General features: G+C 52.4%; 3 protein-coding genes across 5 annotated transcripts; 1 reads left to right on the top strand and 2 right to left on the bottom strand.

Moving 5' to 3' along the window:
- Window positions 1–534: 534 nt before the first annotated feature.
- On the top strand, window positions 535–7,487 carry ZNF646 (zinc finger protein 646; the record flags this gene model as incomplete). Its single annotated transcript, XM_080702404.1, has 2 exons — window positions 535–6,037; window positions 7,366–7,487. Exons 1-2 carry the CDS (start codon window positions 751–753, stop codon window positions 7,485–7,487), a joined length of 5,409 nt encoding a protein of 1,802 aa, XP_080558530.1. The 5' UTR covers window positions 535–750.
- A 449-nt stretch (window positions 7,488–7,936) lies between these two features.
- On the bottom strand, window positions 7,937–17,323 carry PRSS53 (serine protease 53; the record flags this gene model as incomplete). Its single annotated transcript, XM_080703892.1, has 11 exons — window positions 7,937–7,983; window positions 8,823–9,054; window positions 9,284–9,429; window positions 9,513–9,757; window positions 9,836–9,986; window positions 14,816–15,035; window positions 15,184–15,338; window positions 15,480–15,745; window positions 16,064–16,226; window positions 16,320–16,340; window positions 17,266–17,323. The coding sequence occupies 11 exons, from the start codon at window positions 17,321–17,323 to the stop codon at window positions 7,937–7,939; spliced, it is 1,704 nt and encodes a 567-aa protein (XP_080560018.1).
- A 2,984-nt stretch (window positions 17,324–20,307) lies between these two features.
- Window positions 20,308–23,502, bottom strand: VKORC1 (vitamin K epoxide reductase complex subunit 1; the record flags this gene model as incomplete). 3 transcript variants are annotated; one of them, XM_080704627.1, is made up of 3 exons in its annotated part: window positions 20,308–20,585; window positions 22,412–22,521; window positions 23,330–23,502. In XM_080704627.1, the coding sequence occupies 3 exons, from the start codon at window positions 23,500–23,502 to the stop codon at window positions 20,308–20,310; spliced, it is 561 nt and encodes a 186-aa protein (XP_080560753.1). The 3 variants fall into 3 exon arrangements, with proteins under 3 accessions (XP_080560753.1, XP_080560754.1, XP_080560755.1); XM_080704628.1 differs by having other exon boundaries at window positions 20,308–20,516; XM_080704629.1 differs by lacking the exon at window positions 22,412–22,521 and having other exon boundaries at window positions 20,411–20,516.
- Window positions 23,503–24,326: the final 824 nt, after the last annotated feature.

The raw sequence follows: 24,326 nt of genomic DNA, 5'->3' as shown, positions 1-24,326 counted from the left end.
AAGAGTCAAAGTTATTCAGGCCAGGTGTGGTGGTATACGCTTGCAATCCTAGTACTTAGGAGACTGAAAAAGGATTGCGAATTTGAAGCCAGCCTCAGCAATTAAGCAAGACTGTTTCTAACTTAAAAAAATATATAGGGCTGGGGATGTAACTCAGAGGTAGAATCCCCCTGAATTCAACCCCTGCCCCCAATACTGAAAAAAAAAGTTCAGAGCCAGGCATGGCACACACTTGCAATCCCGTACTTGGGAGGCTGAGACAGGAGGATTGCAGGTTCAAGGATAGCCAGCCTCAGCAAATAGTTTTATCAAACTACCAAGACCCTGTTTCAAAACTAAAAAAAGAGCTGGGGCTGTAGCTAAGAGGTAGAATGTCCCTGGGTTCAATCCCCAGTGCCACACACACACAAAAGTTAATTTAGAGTCAGGCGTGGTGGCGCACACTTGTAATCCCAGCATTTGGGAAGCTGAGACAGGATTGCACAGGTTCTAAGCCAGCCTCAGCTAATTTAGTGATACCCTTTGCAACTCAGTGAAACCCTGTTTCAAAATAAAGACTAAAAAAGTTGCTTGGAGGTAGAATACCCCTGAGTTCCACCCCCAGTACCACAAAAAAAAAAAAAAAAAAAAAAAAGTTATACCTTCCTTTTGACACTGCCCCCTCTTCCTAGGCCTTAGATTCTCCACTAAAGGAAGATGAGACTGCTACCTGCCTACTCCTGAAGCTCCAGGTTTCTGCCATATTGCCCCATGGAGGACACATCCCGCTCACTCAGCTGTTCTGACTGCCAGCGTCACTTTCCTAGCCTCCCTGAATTGTCACGGCACCGAGAACTGCTTCATCCATCTCCCGGTGAAGAAACTGACAGCATTCCTCGGCCCTACCGCTGTCAGCAGTGTGGACGAGGCTACCGTCACCCAGGGAGCCTGGTCAACCACCGTCGGACCCACGAGACTGGCCTTTTCCCCTGCATCACCTGTGGCAAGGACTTTACCAATCCCATGGCCCTCAAGAGCCATATGAGGACTCATGCTCCTGAAGGCCGGCGGCGGCGCAGGCCTCCCCGTCCCAAAGAAGCCACTCCACACCCCCAGAATGAGACAGTGTCCACTGACTCCTGGGACCAGAGGCTTAGCCCTGGAGAAGTCTGGAGAAGCCAGACCAAACATACAAAAGAGACATCTGACTGTGAGACTGGACCTGACCCCAGGGTAGCTCCAGGTTCTTGGGAAGATCCTCCCACCAGACAAAGCTGGGAAAGCCAGCTGGATCCCGAGGAGGGTGCAGAAGGCTGGGGTCCCACCACCAACTCTGCCAGAGCCCCACCTATCCCCACCCCAGCCAGCAGCCTTCTTAGTAATTTGGAACAGTATTTGGCTGAATCAGTAGTGAACTTCACTGGGGGCCAAGAGCACATCCAGTCCCCTCCTGCAGAGGAGGAGCGGCGGTACAAATGCAGTCAATGTGGTAAGACGTACAAACATGCTGGGAGTCTCACCAACCACCGCCAGAGCCACACCCTAGGTGTCTACCCTTGTGCCATCTGCTTCAAGGAGTTCTCTAACCTCATGGCTCTGAAGAACCACTCCCGACTGCATGCCCAATATCGGCCTTACCACTGTCCCTACTGCCCCCGTGCCTTCCGGCTCCCCCGGGAGCTGCTGGAACACCAGCAGTCTCATGAGGTCGAAAAGCAGGAGCAGCCATGGGAAGAGAAAGGGATGCCCACCACCAATGGGCATGTAGATGAGAATGGCCAGGACCAACTACCTAGTATACAGATGCTAAATGGCTCTGGGGAGCTGGAAGATAGTGGCCTGGAAGAGTATAGGCCCTTCCGCTGTGGAGACTGTGGCCGTACTTACCGCCATGCTGGGAGCCTCATCAATCATCGCAAGAGCCATCAGACAGGTGTCTACCCCTGCTCAATCTGTTCCAAGCAGCTGTTCAATGCAGCTGCTCTCAAAAACCACGTGCGGGCTCATCATAGACCCCGGCAAGGAGCTAGTGAAGATGGGCAGTCATCAGTCCCACCCGGTCCCCTGTTGGCTGAGACGACCCAAAAAGAAGATGGAGTTCCAGCTGCTACCCTGGACCATCGCCCATATAAGTGCAATGAATGTGGTCGGGCTTACCGTCACCGGGGGAGCCTGGTGAACCATCGCCATAGCCATCGGACAGGAGAGTACCAGTGCTCACTGTGTCCCCGCAAGTACCCCAATCTTATGGCCCTGCGCAACCATGTGCGGATACACTGCAAGGCTGCTCGCCAAAGTGCAGACCCAGGAATTGAGGGTCCCCCGAGCCACCTCAAGATGGAACTCCCACCTGACACAGTGGGAACAGGGGCAGCCTCACACACAGATCAGGGGCATGCATACAAACATGAAGAAGAGGCCACTGATAGCCCCCCAACAGCAGATAAGATGACCTCACAGATATGTAACATCTGTGGGATGCTTTTTGAAGACCCTGAGAGCCTTGAACATCATTGCCTGACCCATAAGGCAGGGGAAGAAGAAGACAGCAGGACAGAGACCACGGCCTCACCTCCTCGGGCATTTGCCTGCCGAGACTGTGGAAAGAGCTATCGCCACTCAGGCAGCCTTATCAACCACAGACAGACCCATCAGACAGGAGACTTCAACTGTGGGACCTGTGCCAAGCACTTCCACACGATGGCTGCCATGAAGAACCATTTGCGACGCCACAGTCGGCGGCGAAGCAGGCGGCACCGAAAGCAGGCTGGCAGTGCTGGTGGTGGGGGAGAAGACAAACTCCCACCAGGGGGTATCTGGGCCCAGGACTTGGAAGACAATGAGGGCTTGGACTCTTCCCAAGACCCTGTGGGGGAAAGTCCTTGTAGGACTGAAGGCAACTTGGAAAGTGATGTGGACTGTTTACAGGCTGAATCTGAAGATGACAGAAGCGGGCTTGAGAGAGATGAGGCCTGTTTCCAGGGTGGTAAAGAGAACAGAGATACTGAAGAAGCACTGGAAAGGAAGAGGTCCTATTTCCTTGACAACTTGCATATCCCAAGTAATGAGGAAGACAATGGCACTCGCTTTTGCGATGACCTCACTGGAGTGGATGAAGACCAGAAACCAACTACTGGCCAGCCCAACTCCTCTTCCCCCACTACTGAAACTGACACTGGCTGGCAGCCTGAGGTTGCTCACACATGTCCTGATTGTGGGCAGTCTTTCCCCCATGCCGCCGGCCTGCAGAGCCATAGGCCTTGCCACCCACCAGGCATCTATCAGTGCTCCCTCTGCCCAAAGGAGTTTGACTCTCTACCTGCCCTGCGCAGTCACTTCCAGAACCACAGGCCAGGGGAGGCAGCCTCAGCACAGCCTTTCCTCTGCTGTCTCTGTGGTATGATCTTTCCTGGGCGGGCAGGCTACAGGCTTCACCGGCGCCAGGCTCACAACTCCTCTGGCACAACTGAGGGCTCAGAGGAGGAGGGGGAGGAGGAGGGAGCAGCAGAGGCAGCCTCTTCCTTTAGCCCTCCACTGCAGCTCTCTGAAGCAGAGCTGCTGAATCAGCTGCAGCGGGAGGTGGAGGCACTGGATGGAGCAGGTTATGGGCACATCTGTGGCTGCTGTGGTCAAACCTACGATGACCTGGGGAGCCTGGAGCGCCACCACCAAAGTAGAAGTTCTGGAAATGCTGCAGACAAGGCTCACAGCCACTTGGAAGTATCAGGTGATGCCATGGAGGTGGTTGCTGATAGCATCTTTGAGGGCACAGGCACCTCTGTCTCTGGAGAAGAAGGAAACACAAAATCTGAAGAGGGAGTAGGTGGTACAGGTACAGACAACCTCAGCAGACAGGCTGGTGAAAGTTTCCTGGAGACCCAGCCCCGTCCCTTCCGTTGCAACCAGTGTGGCAAGACCTATCGCCATGGGGGCAGCCTGGTAAACCACCGCAAGATCCACCAGACTGGAGACTTCAACTGTCCTGTCTGTTCCCGCTGCTACCCCAACCTGGCTGCCTACCGTAATCACCTGCGAAACCACCCTCGCTGCAAAGGCGCAGAGCCTCAGGTGGGGCCCATCCCAGAGGCAGGAGAGGGTAGTGAACTCCAGAACATGGCAGAGGAGGGACTTGATCAGGAAGAAGTGGGAAAGCTCCAGGAAGAACTTAAAGTGGAGCCATTGGAGGAGGTGGCAAGGATAAAAGAAGAGGCATGGGAGGAGACCACTGTGAAAGGGGAGGAGATGGAGCTCAGGTTGGAGACAGCAGAGAAGGGCTGTCAAACCGAGGCCAGCTCCGAGCGGCCCTTCAGCTGTGAGGTGTGCGGCCGCTCATACAAGCATGCCGGTAGCCTCATCAACCACCGGCAGAGCCACCAGACCGGACACTTTGGCTGCCAGGCCTGCTCCAAGGGTTTCTCAAACCTCATGTCCCTCAAGAACCACCGGCGTATCCATGCAGACCCTCGGCGTTTTCGCTGCAGTGAATGTGGGAAAGCTTTTCGCCTGCGGAAACAGCTGGCCAGCCACCAGCGGGTCCATGTCGAGCGGCGTGGGAGTGGGGGCACCCGAAAGCTAACTCGGGAAGATCGGCCCTTCCGGTGTGGGCAGTGTGGACGAACCTACCGCCATGCAGGCAGCCTTCTAAACCACCGGCGCAGCCATGAGACAGGCCAGTACAGTTGCCCCACCTGCCCCAAGACCTACTCCAACCGCATGGCCCTTAAGGACCATCAGAGGCTGCACTCTGATAGTCGGCGGCGGCGGGCAGGACGGTCCCGGCGGCCAGCTGTACGCTGTGCCCTCTGTGGCCGAGGCTTTCCCGGCCGGGGATCTCTGGAGAGGCACCTGCGGGAGCACGAGGAAAAGTCGAAAAGGGAGTTGGCTAGTGGCTGTGGAGGCCCAGATGGTACTGAGGGCAGTGACCGGGGGCTAGAGGGCAGGTCGGGTGGTACTGAATCAGTACCCCACCTGGAAGACGGAGCCATGAAACCAAGGGAACAAGGTCAGAGCCCCTTTCGGGCAGCAGGTTCAGAAGCTCCAGAGCTGCTGTCCTGGGGCACAGGGAAACCAGATGGGTGGCAAGGAGAAATGGGACTGGTGAATCACAATGGAGATTGGGTTTCTCAGGGTCAGCTATTAAACAAGCCAGAGGATACTGTCCCCAATAATCCTCACTTCCCTGCTGACAGCCAGTCCAATGGACCTAGCTTAAATCACATGGATAGTTGGGACAATGGAGATAGTACCTCTCAGCTCCAGCCAGAGAACCATTCCTATTCTTGCAGCCAGTGTGGCAAGACCTGCTATCAGTCAGACGGCCTCTTGAACCATAGTACCCACAAGACAGACCGCCACTACTGCCTGCTCTGCTCCAAGGAGTTCTTGAGTCCTGCAGCCACAAAGAGCCACAGCTGCAACCATATAGCTTCCCAGACTTTTGCCTGCCCTGACTGTGGCGAGGCCTTTCAGTCCCACCATAAACTGGCCACCCACCTGCAGGCTCATGCCAGGGGCCACAGTCAGGTGCCAGGTCAGATAGAGGAAGCCAGAGGTCCCCAAGCTGGGACCATAGAGGATAAAGGGGAACTTGCTGGTCAAGGGAAAGCACAGGAAGATCCGTCAGAACCCAGAGCTCCAGAAGAGATAGCCGAGCGAGCTAGTGGAGGGCAAGAAGTAAGTTCCACAGTGGCTGAAGACAAGGAGCGGCCCTTCCGTTGTGCCCAGTGTGGGCGTTCCTACCGCCATGCCGGGAGCCTGCTGAACCACCAGAAGGCCCACACCACTGGACTCTATCCCTGCTCCTTGTGCCCCAAACTTCTACCCAACCTGCTCTCTCTTAAAAACCATGGCAGGACCCACACGGACCCCAAGCGCCACCACTGCAGCATCTGTGGCAAGGCCTTCCGGACAGCCGCCCGGCTGGAGGGCCACGGGAGAGTCCACGCACCCCGAGAGGGGCCTTTCACGTGCCCACATTGTCCCCGTCACTTCCGTCGCCGGATCAGCTTCCTGCAGCACCAGCAGCAGCACCAGGAAGAATGGTCAGCGGCCAGCTCTGGTAAGGAGGCATGAATGGGCTTGGGCAGAGGATCGAAGGGTCATAGAGGAGGTGGGTACCCAGTTTGAGGGCTAAATTAGACCCCAAGTTGGGGAGGTGGCAAAGAAATAATAGAAAGTCACATGGGTTGCAAGAGGTGGTGGGAGACTTAGATATGGAGTGAATAACCTAGCTTGAAGATGCTGCCTTTGAGCAGCTGAGGTCTCAACCCCCAGAACAGGCAAATAATGTGCTGGAATGGGGCAGTACAAGGTGGGAGGTAGGAGGCAGAGGCAGCTGGGTAGACACCTCTGCTAGAGCTAATGAGGAATGGCCTTTCTTGTTTTGGTGGGAAGAAGAGGAGGTAGTGGGGTACCAACTGGCTACTACATCTGGAAACCCTCCTGAGTCAGCCAGCAATGATTTCCAAAGAAAAAAAATAAAGTCATTGATCTTGTCTAGGTTCTGCTTTTTCTCAGCATGGGCAGGGAGCCAGGGAATGAGGAATAGGGCACAGGGTGAGGATAATTTGGAGTCCCAGGACTCCTGGGTTCTCAGACAGTGGGGGGCAGGGATGCCCTGCAGTCCTGGGGAAGGACTACCTATGGCTTCACTGCTGACTGGGCCATGGAAAGTGGGTCACTGGTCAATACCCAACTCCCTGTCGTTCTTTCCTTACATCTGGTCTCTGCTCCTCCTCTTATTTTGAAAACTAGACCTCTGATCCTTTCCTAGCAGTATTGCCTCACATCTCTTTTTCTTCCCTTTAGTCAACCCTTTTATTCTCCCTGCTGGTTGTCTTTTTAGAATCCAACCAAACCACCCTTTCCACCTGCGCCCTCCCTCACACCTTTAACTGGAGGGCTGAGTCACAGATAATTGTTTCTTTGAAGCCAGGCCCAGCTGTAGCAAGAGCAGTCATTAACCTCTATCTCTCATCCTTTATCAGAGAGGATCTCGGGAGACTGCCACCACCCAACCTGTTGAGGGATGAGGCTTCAGAGGAGTGGGACTGCCTGTTTGCTCTCCGCCACCTAGAGAGGAGCCAGACATTCCTAGTGGCCACCAATGATGGGTGTCCCTAGGCCCTTCACTAGAGCGTGTCAGGAGAGGGTGGTGGGCGACAGTCCCATGAGAGCTGAAGGGATCGCTCTCAGTGGGAAAGGTTTCTTGTGACTTTGAGGGAAATGAGTGAGGAGCCAGTTATCTGGGGCTGGGCAAATAATTGGAGTCCAAGGATTCCTGGGCTCTCATGGATCTCTGGGACCACAGGTGGAGGGAATGGCCTGCAGGGCTGGCGCGGTCTGCCCCTTCTGTCAGTGACCACCTCGTTCTCTCTCTCCCCCCAGGAGCCCCATTGGCACCAGCAGCAGGCAGAGGGGACTTGTCATTACCCCCTCCACCCATCCCGACAACCTCACTTTTTGACCCTTCACCCCAGTGGCCTGCAGACCTCAGCTTCTCCCTCTGAACTTCAAGTCTCCAAAGATCAGGACATTGGAGGTGGGGTGCGGGCAGGGAGGGGCTTGATCTCCATGTTTCGCTCAGGAGTAGCTTGGGCATCCCCTTCTCTTTTCTCCTCTCTCCGGTGAAGAGGACCCAAATCTGGCTTCTTTCCCAAGAAGGGAGTGGGGTGTTCCTCATGTTTCTGTCCTTGAAAGCCCTCCTCCCTCCATCCGTTGTCACCGTGCTCTTCCTGGTGCCAGGCTCTGCAAGATCTGGGCCATCCTCACCAGCCGGATTCCAACACCAAGGAGAGGCAGATTTGGAGAGTTCCACAGGTGGGAATGTTGCCTGTGGAAGGGGAGCCTTTCGCTACAGTTTGTAACTTATTTTCTAAAGTCTATTTTATAACAATTTATTTAAGTTTAAAAAAGGAAAATTGCTCCCCCCAAAAAAAGAAATTTTTGAAACAGGTGGTCAGTGTCGTATCTGAAGGGGTGAAGGATAGGGAGATCTGGAGACACCTGCATCAGAGAGCAGAGCTGAGTGTGGGAGTCTCCACAGGTGCCATCCCTGTCCTGCAGGGCGGGGAGTAGAGTGTCTTCTGGTCGGGGCAGGCTCCATCGCACAGCCAGATGGGTTGTTGGGTTGCCCCAGGGCCTGGAACTGCATGTGGGGTGCGGAAGGGCCTTGACATGGGAGTTGTCTGCTTTTCTCGCGTCCTGTGAACAGCCTAGAGAGTCACCTGTCAACAGCTGGCTGGAAGGAGGAGGGTGGGGTTGGCTTCATCGTCACAGCTTTGTTCCCTCAAGTGTGTTTGTGTGTGTGTGTGTGTGTGTGTGTTACTGGGGATTGAACCCAGGGGTATTCTACCTCTAAGCTACATCCCCTGCCCCTTTATTTTTTTGGTATTAGGGATAGAACCCAGGGGCTTCAGGGTTTCACTAAGTAACTGAGGCTGGCTTCCAACCTGTGTAATCCTCCTGTCTCAGCCTCCCAAGTACTGGGATTACAAATGTGCACCACCATGTATAACTTATTTTTTGGTTTTGAAACAGGGTCTTGCTAGGTTGCTGAGGTTGGTCTTGAACTTGTGATCCTCTAGTCTCAGCCTCCTAAGTACTGAGATTTCAGGTGTGCCCCGCTACGCCCAGCTTATTTTCACACTGGAAAAAGTAGAACCTGCCTTTGTCCCCATGGCAGATGAGAATATTGAGGCTTAAAGGGGTTAAAAGGCCTGCTCCGTAGAGTCCACATGGGTTTGTCTGCTGTTCCACCCCAACTAGGGCAACTAGAGGGCATTCAGAACAGCAATAGATTGAGAGAGAAGGGGAATGGAGAAGGCATAGTTCCATAGGGAAGCCCCAGGGACACATACTCAAATTGGCCGGGCAGCTTCCAGAATCAACCTCAGGCTCTGGCTCCTCAGCAAAGTAGACCTGCCAGTCCAGACTGTTGACCCAGTCCTCATAGGTCGGAAGTGCTGAGAAGACTGCAGGTCTTGCGGGGCCTTGGCAGGCATCTCCAAAGCTGTGCAGCCCTGCCAGGAACCATGTGCCCCGCACCTCATACACCAGCGGTGCCCCAGATAGGCCCTGTCAAGGGTCAGGCGACAGTGAGTGACTTCCTCTTTCTTGTGGGCAACTACAGGAAGGTGAAAGGGGCTAGGGGCTGGAGCTCTGGCTCTGGGGGGCTGCTTAGCATGAAAGGATTAGTTAGGTGAGAGCATGGCTAGCGGCTAAGCCTTGCAGGGAGACTGTTCATGAGCTGTAGGGTGAGAAAGCCTGGGTTGTGTTGAGGGAGGTTTGTAGAACTGGGGCTCACCTCACAGGGTGGCAGCTCACCCACAACACTGGTACACACCATCCCTGGCAGAATGGGAATGCCATCGCTCCCAGGGGCTGCATGTAGCCGGCTGCAGGCCCTGGGCCCCAGGAGAGTCACAGGCACAGTCTGGGGGGAGCTGTTGCCTGCAGGACAGGGGAAAAGACCCAAATGTACCCGTAGCCTTTAGGCTGGCTGGACAACTGCCGATGGCCATGGTCCTACATACCAGTTCCTTGGCGGGCTAGCCCCAGGACCCAGCCACGTTCCCCATCAGACAGGTGGTGGTCAGCGTAGGGCAGACAGAGGGGACGCAGTCTGGGGCCCAGTGTCACAGGTTGGGCCAGCAGCAAGAGGGCCACGTCATAGCCCCCTTCTGGATGGGTATAGGCCCCGTGCAGGATGAGCTGCTTCAGGCCCCGCTCCTCTGTTCCAGCCCCCAGCTCTACAGTCCATTCCTCCAGGGTCTGGCGCCTGTACAGAGGCAGCATTGAGAATACTGGGTAACAGGGCTGGGACAAGGGACACAAAGGAGAGGGGCACAAAGCTCACCCGATGAAGCAGTGGGCAGCGCTTAGTACCACCTCCTCTGACACCAGGGCTCCACCACAGGCCAGCCTCCCCTGGTGCTTCAGCCTGGCATCCCAGGGCCAGTGGGAGGGGGCTCCTGCTTGGGGACCCTCTGTCCTCAAGGATCCACAGGCTGAAATAGAAGTATTACATGGCCTGGATAACTTGCTTGCTATGTACCAGGCCCAGTGCTAAGCACGTCCCACATGCTATAAGATCCTCCTAATACCCTTTTAGTTGACTTAGTTACCCTCATTACCAAAGGTAACCACAAGCAAGTAGCTGACTTGGGATTCAAAAACCAGACCTCTCTTGAGTGTTTGGTACATGCTTGTAATCTCAGCACTTGGGTGCCTGAGACAGGAGGATCACAGGTTTGAGAACAGCCTCAGCAAGTAGTGAGACTCTCATCAGCATAGTGAGATCCTGTTTCAAAATTTAAAAAAATTAAATAGGGCTAGAAGTGTGGCTGGAAAGTAAAATGCCTTGGGGTTCAATCCCCAGAACACACACACACACACACACACACACTACCACCACCATCCTCCTCACTGGGTGTGGTAGTGCACTGGAGAGCCCAAGGCCAGAGGATGGCAAGTTCAAGGACAGCCTCCTAAAATAAAAAGCCAGGCATGGTGGCACACATTTATAATCTCAGTCCTTGGGAGGCCGAGACAGGAGGATCATAGTTTCAAAGCCAGCCTCTGCAACTTAATGAAACCCTGTTTCCAAATAATAACTTAAAAAAAAAGGCTGGGGGTATAGCTCAGAGGTAGAATGCCCCTGGGTTTAATCTCTAGTGCCACAACAAATAAAAAGGATGAGGCTGTAGCTCATCAGTAGACTACCCCTGGGTTCAAAAGCCAGGCCAGAGCCTTTAACCCTGATGGTCTAACAGTGCCTTGTCCAGCTTCCTGGGAAGGCCCTGCTCATCATTCCCCCAACCTGTCTGCACCCTACAGGCCTGGGCTGGCTCCAGAATTCATAACACTAGTGCTTCTCTCAACATCAAGGCACAGCTTCCTTCCTAGGAATTATTTTGCATGGAGTTTGCATGTCAGTCACTTAATGCTAAGTAGGAGCCCTGCCCTGTCTCATCTCAGTGAATCTCTACCAGGAAACTTGTGGCTTCCCTCATAAACCGCCAGTCAAATTTTAGAAAGGCCCCTTCTAGCCGGGCGTGGTGGCGCACGCTTGTAATCCCAGCATTTGGGAGGCTGAGACAGGACGATCACGGTTCACAGACAGCCTCAGCTACTTAGGCCCTCTGCAATTCAGTGAGACCCTGTTTCAAAATAAAGAATAAAAACTATGGCTGGGGGTGTAGCTCCAAGGTAGAATGCCCCTGGGTTCCATCCCTAGAACTGAAAAAAAAAAAAAAGGAAAGGACCCTTCTTACTTAAACTCCAAAGCCATAAACCTCCAAAGCATCTGTGCCTCTTAGCCCTAAAGGGACTCTTCCCACATCAGTGGCTGAAAGGGGCCTTAAAAGCCTCTTAGTAGTCAGGCATGGTGGTGTACACCTAATCCTAGTACTTTGGGAGTACTAGGACAGGAGGAGCACAGGTTTGAGAACAGCCTCAGCAGGTAGTAAGATTCTCATCAACCTAGTAAGACTGTTTAAAAATAAAAATACAATGCTGGGCGTGGTGGCGCACACTTGTAATCCCTGCGCTTGGGAGGCTGAGACAGGAGGATCACACAGGTTCGAAGCCAGCCTCAGCTACTTAGGCTCTCAGCAACTTAGTGAGACCCTGTTTCCAAATAAAATAGAAAAAAGGTCTGGGAGTATATCCCAGAGGTAGAAACCCTCGGGGTTCCACCCCCAGTACCACCAAAAAAATACATAAATAAAAATAAAAATACAGTAGGGCTGGGGGTGTAGCTCAGAGGTAGAAGTTCAATCCCCAGTACCACACATGCACACACACAAAAAGCCTCCTAGTAACCAAGGACGATAGCATACCCCGTTGAAGCAAGGAGGATCACAAGTTAGATGCTCACTTTGGCAATTTAGTGAGACCTTGTCTCAAAAGAAGATTAAAGAGGGCTAGAGATGTAACTCAGAGGTAGAGCACTTGCCTGGCAATGTACAAAGCCCTGGGTTTAACCCTGAATATTGCAAACAAAGAAAACGGGCCTGGCATGGTGGTACATGTCTATAATCCCAATACTTGGGAGGGTGAGGCCAGAGGATCATAGGTTCAAAACCAGTCTCAGCAAGCTGGGCGTGGTGGTGCACGCTTATAATCCCAGCATTCGGGAAGCTGAGACTGGAGGATCGCGGTTTGCAGACAGCCTCAGCTACTTACTTAATGAGGCCTCTGCAATTCAGTGAGACCCGGTTTCAAAATAAAGAATAAAAAATAGGGCAGGGGATGTAGCTCGGAGGACGAATGCCCCTGGGTTCAAAAAAAAAAAAAAAACAACCAGTCTCAGCAATTTAGCAAGGTTCTCAGCAACTTAGTGAGACCCTGTTTCTAAAGAGGAAATAGAGCTGGGCATGGTGTGCACACTCGTAGTCCCAGCATCTAGGAGGCTGAGACAGGAGGATCGTGGTTTGTGGACAGCCTCAGCTACTTAGGCCCTTGCAACTCAGTAAGACCCTGTTTCAGAATAAAAAATAGGTCTGGGGGTGTCACTCAGAGGTAGAATGCCCCTGGGTTTCATCTCCAGTACCACAAAAACAAATAAATAGAAAATAGGGCTGGGTGTGGCAAAGCATATCTGTAATCCCAGTACTTGGGAACTGAGACAGGAGGATTGTGGGTTTAAGGCAAGCCTTAGCAACTTTGCAAGATCATTTCATTTCTTTAATTTTTTTTTTTTTTAATGGTACTAGTGTGGAACCCAAGGACTTTTCTACCTCTGAGCTATACTCCCAGACCTGTTTTATACTTTATTTGGAAACAGGGTCTCACCAAGTTGCTGAGAGCCTCACTAAATAGCTGAAGCTGGCTTTGAACCTGTGCAATCCTCCTGTCTCAGCCTCCCAAGCGCTGGGATTAAAAGCGTGCACCACCACGCCCGGCTACCCTGTTTAAGTTTATTTTATTTTATTTTTGTGGTACTAGGGATGGAACCCAGGAGCATTCTACCTCTGAGCTATACCTCCAGCCCTATTTTATTTTGAAACAGGGTCTCACTAAGTTGCAGATGGCCTCACTAAATTGCTGAGGCTGGCTGTGAATTTGCAATCCTCCCATCTCGGCTTCCCAAGTGCCACCATGCTTGCCAACCAGCAAGACCTTGTTTAAAAAAATAAATAAAGCAGGCCAGAGTGGCACACGCTTGTAATCCCTGCGCTTGGGAGTCGGAGACAGGAGGATTGCACAGGTTTGAAGCCAGCCATGCTGGCTTAAGAGACCCTGTTTCCAAATAAAAAAAATATAAAAATAGGTCTGGGAGTGTAGCCTGGAGGTAGAAGAGCTTCCAGGAACCCCAGTACCACCAAAAAAAAAAAAAAAAACCCCAAAAAACCAAAATAGAACCATGTGTGGTGGCACACGCTTGTAATCCCAGCACTTAGGAGGCTGAGACAGGAGGACCACACAAGTTTGAAGCCAGCCAGCCGCAACTACTGCGTGAGACTCTCAGAAACTTAGTGAAGACCCTCTTTCCAAATAAAGTATAAATAAGTCTGGGAGTATAGCCCGGAGGTAGAAAAGCCCTGGGTTCCACCCTCAGTACCACACACACATACACACACACAAATAGTAATTAAAAAAAGATATTGGTAGCCAGGCGTGGTGGTGCACACTTATTCAGGAGACTGAGACCAGAGGATCACGGTTCTTGGGCAGCCTCAGCTACTTAGTGAGGCCCTTTACAACTCAGTGAGACCTGGTTTCAAAATAAAGAATAAAAAATAGGGCTGGGAGTGCAGCTCGGAGGTAAAAAGCCCCTGGGTTCCATCCCCAGACCTGCAAAAAAATAAAAAAATAAAGATGTTGGTGAGCCAGGTGTAGTGGTGCACGCTTGTAATCCCAGTATTTGGGAGGCTGAGACAGGAGGATCCCAGTTCCTGGCCAGCCTCAGCTACTTAGGCCCTCTGCAACTTGAGACCATTTCAAAATAAAGAATAAAAAATAGGGCTGGGGGTGGAGCTCGGAGGTAGAATGCCCTGGGTTCTATCTCCAGTACTGCAAAAAAAGGGGGGACTGTGGGTTGCAGCTCAGAGGTAGAATGCCCCTTGCTTCAATCCGAGTAACACAAAAATATAAATAAAAATTTAAAAATCAAGACCTGGGAGTGGTGGCACACGCCTGTAATCCCGGTACTTAGGTGTCTGAGACAGGAGTATCACAGGTTTGAGGACAGCCTCAGCAAGTAGTGAGACTTTCATCAACCTAGCGAAACCCTGTTTGAAAATAAAAATAAGAGCCAGGCGTGGTGGCACACGCTTGTAATCCCAGCATTCAGGAGGCTGAGACCAGAGGATCACAGTTCGCAGACAGCCTCAGCTACTTAGTGAGGAGGCCCTCTGTAACTCAGTGAGACCCAGATTCAAAATAAAGAATAAAAAATAGGGCAGGAGGTGTAGCTCAGAGGTTGAATGCCCCTGGGTTCCATCCCCGGACCCACACACACACACACACACACACACACACACACAATAGAAATAAGGCCGGACATGGTAGCGCACGTTTGTAATCACAATACTTGGAAGGCTGAGACAGGAGGATTACGGTTCGCAGCCAGCCTCAGCTACTTAGACCCTGTTTCAAAATAAAGGGGAAAAAAATAGGGCTGGGGGTATAACTCAAAGGGAGAATGCCCTGGGTTCAATCCCCAGCACCACACAAAAGAAAAGAATGAAAAAGACCAGTTAGCCCTTGGCAGTATGTGGATATTCTGCACCAATTCTCTTTCCTGAACTATCGTTCACTGGGGCTTCCACCAGCTGCCCACACAGGCCTGGGTGTCCCCACATGTCCCGCTCCCAGTACCTCCTGCTCCTACCTACACAGCTGTCCTCATCACTGGTCTCTGGAGTCCCTGGGTTCTGGGCCAGGAAGGCTGCCCCCTGAGCTCTAGCCTGCAGCCAGGAGCTGTGAGCAGCCATGTCAGTCAGCAGCACAGGAGTGTCCTCCTGGGCACATCTTGACGCAAAGCTGATGATCCCAGCCTGCACCCAGCGTCCATCAGGCTCACGGCACAGCACAGGGCCTCCGGAATCTCCCTGGATCCAGGCAACAGAGCCAAAGACAGACTCCTGAACCCAGCTCTGAGTAGAATCCCTCTTACTGGAGCCCTTCCACCCCTCTCTGGGTTGAGCCCCTAGACCACGGCTAGGTTCCCTCCCTCTTTCTCTCCCTTCCCCATCAGACCTGACAGGGCCCTTGCACCCCAGGCTGGGCACCCCCACACAGCATTCCAGGCCTGGCTGGATTGGCCAGGAGTCGCTGATGCAGCCGGTTGTAGAGACAGTTACACGTGGGGTGGCTGATTAGGCGCAGGCGCAGATTCCGTAGGGTCCTGGGAGCTGGCAAAGAGATGGGGCTGAGGCCAGGGTCTGGGCTGTGGGAAGCAAGGGAGTCTGGGCCTTGGACGGTGGGGAGCTGAGACCACGTGTCCTTAGGCAAGCAGGGTGCTTATCTGAACTTCAGGCTAGGACAGCACTTACCATCACTGGTGTCCTGATCCCAACCGGTGGCCCAGCAAGAGGCTCCAAAGGGGAAGCGATGGGCAGGCTGGGGCAGGCAGAGGGGTGTGTGGGCTGTGGGGTGGGCAAGCCGAAGCAGGGCCAGGTCTGAGCCCTGGCTGTAGTGGTTATAGGCCTTGGGCAACTGCAGGGCAGCCACCCCCACTTCCTCAGCCCCTGGGCTCAGCCCCTCGCGTTGCAGAGAACCCAGGACAATGGACCAGGAGCTCAGCTCTGTCACTGCCGCCCTGCAATGGGAAGTCAAAGCCCAGGCTGTTGACTGCAAGGAGAGACAGTGGCACCATGGGAGACAGCACAGGTAGGTGGAAGACTGGCAGATACCAATCTGGCTTTCAACCAGTCCTTCCCTTCTCTCAAGCTCAGTTTACTGATTTGTAAAGCCGCTGCCATGAAAGCTTGTTAAAATTACTAGATAAGTGCTGGCATATGGCAAGTTCTAAATAAATGGTACTTTTATTATTCAAGTAGCAGGGGCCAGTCTTGTGGGGGGACAGATCATCCACCTTCCAAGCCAGAGACCTTGTCTGACCCCAGCCATGACTCACTTTTCAAAGCAGTGGGCGGCGGTGAGGACCCAGCTGTCTGCTACCAGGGAGCCGCTGCAGATGTGGATTCCCTGCCTCCTCACACTGGCCTGCCAGGGCCACTCGCCAGGCACCGTGTTGCCTTCCTGGGGGTCGGGGGGACCAGGACCACGCTGCCCACAGGCTGTGGGAAGGGATGGATCATGCTGACCACAGATCGTGTCCTGGCCCCACCCAGACCCAAGTAGGGCCCAGGCCCTACATCCCCAGTGCTTACCATGCTGAGTGGCTTGAAGACCTGGGAAGAAAGAGACACAGGTGAGACTTGGAGACACCTTACCTGCCGGGCACAGGATTGGCGAGGGGGATGGGTTGGGGGACAGGCCTCAGGTCTTTGCCTATGATTCTGGCTACCTCACCAGCCCCTCCCAGAATGAAAATATTTATATGAGGTCAAGAAACAGCTTTTATTGGAACTCATTCAGAGTGCACACTCAGTAATTAATTATCCTCCCTTGGCTGCGCTCAGCACTCCTGGGCCTGAGGAACAGGGCCTGGGGTTCAGGCTGGGACCAGGCCAACCCTCTCCCAGGCTTCCGAACCTCCAGCTCTGGCCCCTACCTCTGAGTCAGGGAGGCTGCCCATGTGGGGAGAGCATTAGCTTAATTGTCCCTTCAGCTGTGCTGGAAGGATTAGAGGCCTGTGTCATGTCCCAGTGGGGTAGGGCCCCAAGAGATTGAGACTCCATCCCTGTTCTAAAGAATCCCCACCTTCCCAGAAGCTGTTGGGGTTCTCTTCTAGCAAAGAGGGCCTCCCCAGCCTTTCCCCATCACAGACACACACAAATAGGCCCAGTGACTGAACCCGAAGAGCTGAGATGGGATGGAGGACCCAGGCCAGCGGGGCTCAGAACTTGCCTGAGCTCACTGTGGAGGTATGCAGACAGGGCTTAAGAAACACACACAGGCAGGACTACACGGAGACACTGAAAGTCCCCGCAGACAGACTAATTAGGCTCGAGGAAAATTACACCCATTTTGACACAGGTGGCAACAGATACTTCCCCCCACACAAGCCACACTAGCATCACCACAGGCCGACTTATCTACCCCACAGGCAGGATCCCTCACACACACACACCAAGTTGTCAGGGCTGGGAACCAAGGGTGTCCCAGAAACCCCCACCATGGCACTCTCCATTCCCTCACAAATAAGAGGCTTACCCTGTGTGAGGACCACTGCACTCAGGATGAGCAGCCCTGGTCCCCACCTCTGCCTCATGCTGCTCCGGGGCACTCTGCTGCCTCTGGTTCTGAGAGGCCACCTGGGTCTTCCTGGCTCCACCTCTGCCCCGCCCCTAGCTGGCCAGGAGTCAAATGTCATGGCTTTTCCTGGGCTGGAGGGGAGCCAGAAGCTCTAGAGCCTGAGTTGGTGACCACCCCTCTAGACCTCAAGTGTGGAGCCAGACAGCCTGGGTTCAAAACCCAATTCCTCTACTTACTACTAAAGTGATCTTGGGCAGTTAACCTGTTCCATGCCTGAAAAACTCAAGAGTTGTTGATTATAAAAATGCTGGCCAGGTGTGGTGGCTCACGCTTCTAATCCCAGCATTCAGGAGACAGAGACTGGAGGATCACGGTTCTCGGACAGCCTTGGCTACTTGTGAGGTCTTTGGCAACTCAGTGAGACCCTGTTTCAAAAATAAAAAGACTAAAAAATAGGGTTGGGGGTGTAGCTTGGAGGTAGAAAGCCCCTGTGTTCTATCCCCAGTACTGAAATATATATATATATATATATTTTTTTTTTTGGCCTTCTAAAGCCAGGTGTGGTGGCGCACGCTTGTAATCCCAGCATTCGGGAGGCTGAGACTGTGGACAGCCTCAGCTACTTAGTGAGGCCCTCTGCAACTCAGACCCGGTTTGAAAATAAAGAATAAAATATAGGGCAGGGATGTAGCTCAGAGGTAAAATGCCCCTACGTTCCATCCCCAGACCCGCAAAAAAAAAAAAAAAAAAAAAAAAAAAATCTGGCCTTCTAGTGAACTCGCTGCCAGCAATGGAATGTTATCCTGGGGCTACGAAGGGTACAGTAGGCAGACCCTCCTAGTTTCTATTTTTCTTTTTCTTCCTTTCTTTCCTTCTTTCTCTCATTTTCTTTCTCCCTTCTTTTCTTTTTCTTTCCTAGGGATTGAACCCAGGGTCATTCTACCTCTGAGCTACACCCTAGCCCTATTTCATTTTTATTTTTAAAGGGGTTCACTAGGGTTTTGAGACTCTCACTACTTGCTGAGGCTGTCCCCCAACCTGTGATCCTCCCGTTTCAGCCTCTCAACTACTGGGATTACAGGTGTGTGCCACCACGCTCAGCTTAGTTTCCTTTTTTTTTTTTTTTTTTTTTTTGGTGGTACGGGGGGTGGAACCCAGGGGCTTTCTACCTCTAGGCTATACTCCCAGACCTATTTATATTTTATTTGGAAACAGGGTCTCACTAGGTTGCTGAGCGCCTCACTAAGTAGCTGAGGCTGGCTTCGAACCTGTGCGATCCTCCTGTCAGCCTCCCAAGCGCGGGGATTACAAGTGTGCGCCACCACACCCAGCTTGTTAGTTTCCATTTTTCATTTCAGCGTGCTGGCCTCTCAAGTCAGGACCAGGTAGGTTTCATGTACCTTCCCACCATGTCTGCTTTGGAGGCAGTGTGAGCAGTTTGGGGCCAGGTTCTTTGCTGACTAAACCTCTGGCAAATCTGAACACCCCCTAGGCCTGCTTTCCCCCCCAGAAAAAACAGATATAATTGGCACCCACCTTTCTTACAAATGCTGGCAGACTCTTGGATGGGAAAAATACTTGAGGTGCTAACCTCTGAGGCCAGCGCAGACTATTCAGTAGCCCTTACCGCAAAGCAGGTAGGTAGTAGCTGGGGTGTATGCGGCTCAGTGGTAGTGCTTGCTTAGCAGTGTGAGGCCTTCCACTACAAAGCACCAAGCCCGGGGATCTCCCTAGAATCTTCAGTGATCTTAGGCAAATTACTTAGCCTCTCTGCATTCCAGTTTCCTCACCAAGACAGGACTACTAGCCGGGCTTGGCGGCACACGCTTGGAATCCCAGCATTTGGGAGGCTGAGACAGGAGGATCTGGGTTCGCAGACAGCCTCAGCTACTTAGTAAGGCCCTTTGCAACTCAGACCCTGTTTTAAAATAAAGAATAAAAAATAAATAAGGAGCTGGGCGTGGTGGCGCATGCTTGTAATCCCAGCATTTGGGAGGCTGAGACAGGAGGATCACGGTTTGCAGACAGCCTCAGCTACTTAGTGAGGCCCTCTGCAACTCAGTGAGACCCGGTTTCGAAATAAAGAATAAAAAATAGGGCAGGGGGTATAGCTCAGAGGTCTAATGCCTCTGGGTTCCATCCCCAGACCTGCAAAAAAAAAAATAATAATAATAATAAATAAATAAGGGCTGGGGTGTAGCTCAGAGGTAGAATACCCCTGGGTTCTATCCCCAGTACCCCCCCACACACACAATAGGATTTCAGTACTTTCATCAAACAATTGCTACAAGGATCCAATACTTTAACATATGATATTAACACAAGTTTTTCAACAGGGCTGGGCATGTGGGTAAATCCGAAGTTGTATTAGGGAAAAAGAAACAAAAACACAATCTGGCCATCCAGGGCTGCCAAGACTGGCCTGGGATGGTAGATAAGGCAGCTGGGGGGTTAAGGTTAGACCATAGGAGGAAGTTCCCAGGAGCATGCACAAAACCAGAAGGGCAGCTTGACCTAGCAGGTGTGAGTTTGGCCCTCCAGGAGAGGAGGTCTGGCTTCCATGGGCAGGAGGGACAAACTGCCAGCCTATTTCCTGGGGCTGGGAGCTGATGGCGCCCTAGGCCTTGCTGACTCCACATGCTAGATGACACTAACCACAGCCACCCCTCCCAGGCAGGCCCTCCACTCTCCCTCTGACTCATTCTTTCCAGTTCCAGAGAAGGTAACACTGGGGGAAACCCAACACTGGGGTCCCTGGCAGAGACGGTGCAGACTTGGACGACTTATTTAAGAAATTTTATTGCTCAAAACCTTCCCTTCTTGGGCAATGGCAAAAACCAACCCTGGGGACAGAGCTTTAGGCACATTTGGTCCATCTTCCTGTGTGTGGTTATGGAGGAGGTGGGGGAAGGATGCAGGGCCTACGAGGTACCCAGACCTTGGGCAAGGCTCATATGCCAAAGCAAAGCAGATTAGGTCAGCCTGGTTTGACATGAGGCCTCAGTGTCCCTTGGCCTTGCCCCGGGGTTCCTGGATCTCCCGGAAGCTAAGCAGTGTCAGGCCCACGTTGACAGCATAGGTGGTGATGCAAACGATACAGAAATCATAGAGCACGAAGAACAGGATCCAGGCCAAGTAGACAGAACCAGCAAGGGACACCAAGGAACTCAACACCAGCAGGACGGAGGCCCAGCGGGCCCGCAGGCAACCTGTAAAGCAAAAACGAGTCAGGAATGACCACCTCTGGAATACTGCCATGACTTCCCAGATACAAAGGACTGCTGGGAAAGGTCTCTAAGAGTAACCTAGTGAGATCTGGTTTCCAAATAAGAAATAAAATTTGGCTGGGGGTGTAGCTTGGAGGCAGACTGCCTCTGGGTTCAATCCCTAGTAGCACAATTTTAAAAAAGTGTTTCTGGCTGGGCATGGTGGTGCACACCTATAATCCCAGTACTTGGGAGGCTGAGACAAGGAGGATCACAGGTACAAAGACAATCTCAGCAAGTAGTGAGACTCAACAACTTAGCGAGCATCTGTTTCAAAATAATAAAATAGGGCTGGGGGTGTAGATTGGAGGTAGAACACCTTGAGTTCAATCCCTAGTAACACACAAATAGGCCAGGTGTGGTGGCGCATGCTTGTAATCCCAGTTCTTGAGAGGATGAGACAGAATCATAGGTTTGCAGTCAGCCTCAGCAATTTAGTGAGGCCCTCTGCAACTTAGTGAGACCCTGTTACAAAATAAAAATACAAAATAGGGCAGGGAGTAGAGCTCAGAGGTCAAATGCCCCTGGGCTCCATCCCAAGACCCACAAAAAAAAAAATTAAAAATAAATAAAAAAATTTAAAGCTGGGCGTGGTGGCACACACTTGTAATTCCAGCATTTGGCAGGCTGACACCAGAGGATCGCGATTCGTGGACAGCCTCAGCTATTTAGTAAGGCCCTCCACAACTTAGTGAGACCCTGTTTCAAAATAAAGAATAAAAAACAGAGCAGGGGGTGTAGCTCAAAGGTCGAATTCCCCTGGGTTCCATCCCCAGACCCGCCAAGAAAAAGAAATAAAGAATACAGAATAGGGCAGGGGGTATAGCTCAGAGGTCAAATGCCCTTGGGTTCCATCCCCAGACCCACAAAAATAAAAATAAAAAATAAGAGATTAAAAAAAAAAAAAGACTGGGGGTGTAACTCAGAGGTAGAGTTCCTCTGGGCTCAATCCCCAGTACGGGAAAAAAAAAAAAAAAAAGGAGTTTCTGGCTAGTGGCTAGATGAAGGAGTTTCTGTTTCTGGCTGGATACAGATGGCATGTACTTGTAATCCCAGATTACAAGGAATGCTGAAACAGAAAGATTGAAAGTTCAAGGCTAGCCTGGCCAACATAACTAGATCTTGTCTCAAAAACAACAAGCCAGGTATGGTGGCGCACACTTGTAATACTAGCATTTGGGAGGCTGAGACAGGAGGATCACAGTTCATGGACAGCCTCAGCTACTTAGTGAGGCCCTCTGTAACTCAGTGAGACCCTGTTTCAAAAATAAATAATAAAAATAGAGCTGGGGATGTAGCTCAGAGGTAGAATGCCTCTGGGTTCCATCTCCAGTACTGCAAAAACAAAACAACAAAAAGGTATGGTGACATATACCTTGTAATCCCAGTTCTTGGGATGCTTTAGGTTCAAGACCAGCCTCAGCAACTTAGCAAGGCCCTCAGCAATTTAGCAAGATCCTGTTTCAAAATAAATAAAAAGAGCCAGGGTATAGCTCAGAGGTAGCATGCTCATGGATTTGATCCCCAGTAACACACACACACACACGAAAAAAAAAAAAAAAAAAAAAAAAAGAAAGAAAAAGAATTTTTGAGTCTTTTTCCCAAAACTGGGATCCTAGAAAGTCTTTAAGGGCCCATCTGCCTCTGACAGTACTAAAACAACTGAAAGACTCTGGTTAGTTGGTTGCCTCCTTGCCCTGAGGATGCTTCGTGATGAGTAGCTGGCTGTCAACTGTCTGGGTCACCTCCACTGCTTGGGGTGTGGCTGGACTTGCCTAGGGGAAAGAGGCAAGTCTTGAGGGGGTGGGGCCTGAAAGGAAGGGGGGGGGCCCACTCACCTAACCACAGCTGTAGAGTGTAGAAAATGCAACCGAACACACTGTTGGATTGATTGAAGATACTGTCTGCTCCCAGCACTTGCTCCACCAGCCCGAAGCCCCGGCCCCACCTGGTGGTGTGGGGGATCCAGGTTAGCAGTGTCAGCCTAGCGCCTTTGGCTCTGTCCTGGATGATTTCCAAGAGGCCACTGGTTTGTCCCCTTTCCTATTCCCCGCCCACACCCAGAATCCAAGAGTCGATGACCTCCTGACCTCCCGCACTTTTGGCCACGTCAAAATTCCAAGTTACTGCCCCCATCCTCCCCTCTCCCCAGACTAGGCCGTGGCTCCTCCATAGGCCCCTCTCTTCTAGACTTTCAGTCATTCTTTAGATGGCGAAGCTGGCATAACACTTAATCCCACTTTACAGAATTATCAAACTTGGAAATCAAAGGCACATTCTTTGTCCTGGACCCACAAATATCCAGCTCCTTGGCCACGCACTTTTCCTTTCTTCATAGTCTATCATCAGGGTAACTACTAAAATCCTGGGACTCAAGCACGGCCAGCTCTAAGCACCGTGTCCCCGGGCACAGCCATCACCAGTACCCCCCCCCCAAACTTGTGCCACATTCAAGACATTGATCAGTCCCTACGGCGCACCCTACTTCCTCCCCATCTTTCCTGAGCACCGTTATTCCTTGGCACCCGGAGCTGCGTGCAATTCCCAATCCCAGTCCCCAGCCAGCACTATCGGCTCGCTGGCCCCGTGTTCTTATCTGGAACATCAGTATCTCTGAGTAGCCCAGCCCCTATGCACACCCGATGTGCCGGGCGGCAGCACCTCCTGGAAACCTCCAGAGTCTAGCCTCAAGGGGACTGTTTCCTGGGCACTGGCAACCTGCTCAGGGGCCCCATGCTTTCCACTTCTGCGCGCACCTGGAGGAGAAGACGCGCGAGCAGCTGATGGCAGTGCCTACGTCGCACAGCGCGCGGTAATCCCGGTCGCGGGCGCGCGCCGCCTTCACGTGCAGCGCGTACAGAGAAAGCACCAGGCCGGAGAGGCAGAGCGCGAACCGCACCCACCCCGGGCTCCTCCAGGTGGTGCCCATGTCTACCCGATAAGCCCGAGGCGCCAGGTGGAAGAACACCAGCCACGGGGCAGGGGCGGGGCGGACTGTGACCACGCCCTCTCCCGCCCCTGGGGCCGGACGATTGGCCTGTCTGGCCCGCTCCTCTCTGATCCAATTGGTTGGGCGGGCTGGGTCGCAAACAGCGAGGGATGCTGGGACTGCTAAGCCGAATTAAGAGACGTGGGTGAGCGCCAGCTAGGCGGCTTCCAGGCAAGATGGGAGTTGTAGTCGGACAGGCTGCAAGGTATCAAGGGAAAGGGAGTCTAGCGTTTTTAAAAACAGTAGTTAGAGCCGGGCGTGATGGCGCACGCCTGCAATCCCAGCATTTGGGAGGCTGAGACCGTAGGATCGCGGTTCGCGGACAGCCTCAGCTACTTAGGCCCTTCGCAACTTAGACCCTGTTTCAAAATAAGGAATAAAAAATAGGGCAGGGGGTGTAGCTCGGAGGTCGAGTGCCCCTGGGTTCCATCCCCAGACCCGCAAAAAAAAAAAAAAAAAAAAAAAAAAGAATAAAACACAGTATTTAACACTTTCTCTATGCCAAAAGCTGTTGTAAATGTTGAAATTCCAGAACTAGGGGATCCAGCGAATACTACGATCCGATTCAATAAGCAACCATGTCCCTTAAAATTCCTCCAGACACCATTCAGGCTGGGGGCCGAGGCGCAGGCCTGTAATCCAGCTGCTCAGGAGGTGGACGCAGGAGGATCTTAAATTAAAGGCCAGTCTTAGCAATTTAGAGGGACCCTGTCCAAAGGGGGGCGGGGGGCACCACTCTGACCTATGCTCCGGGGTCGTTCAGC

This window comes from Muscardinus avellanarius (genome assembly GCF_963383645.1).
Source record: "Muscardinus avellanarius genome assembly, chromosome: 10".
Classification (NCBI taxonomy): Eukaryota; Metazoa; Chordata; class Mammalia; order Rodentia; family Gliridae; genus Muscardinus; species Muscardinus avellanarius.
This window is presented reverse-complemented; position numbering and strand designations above follow the sequence as displayed.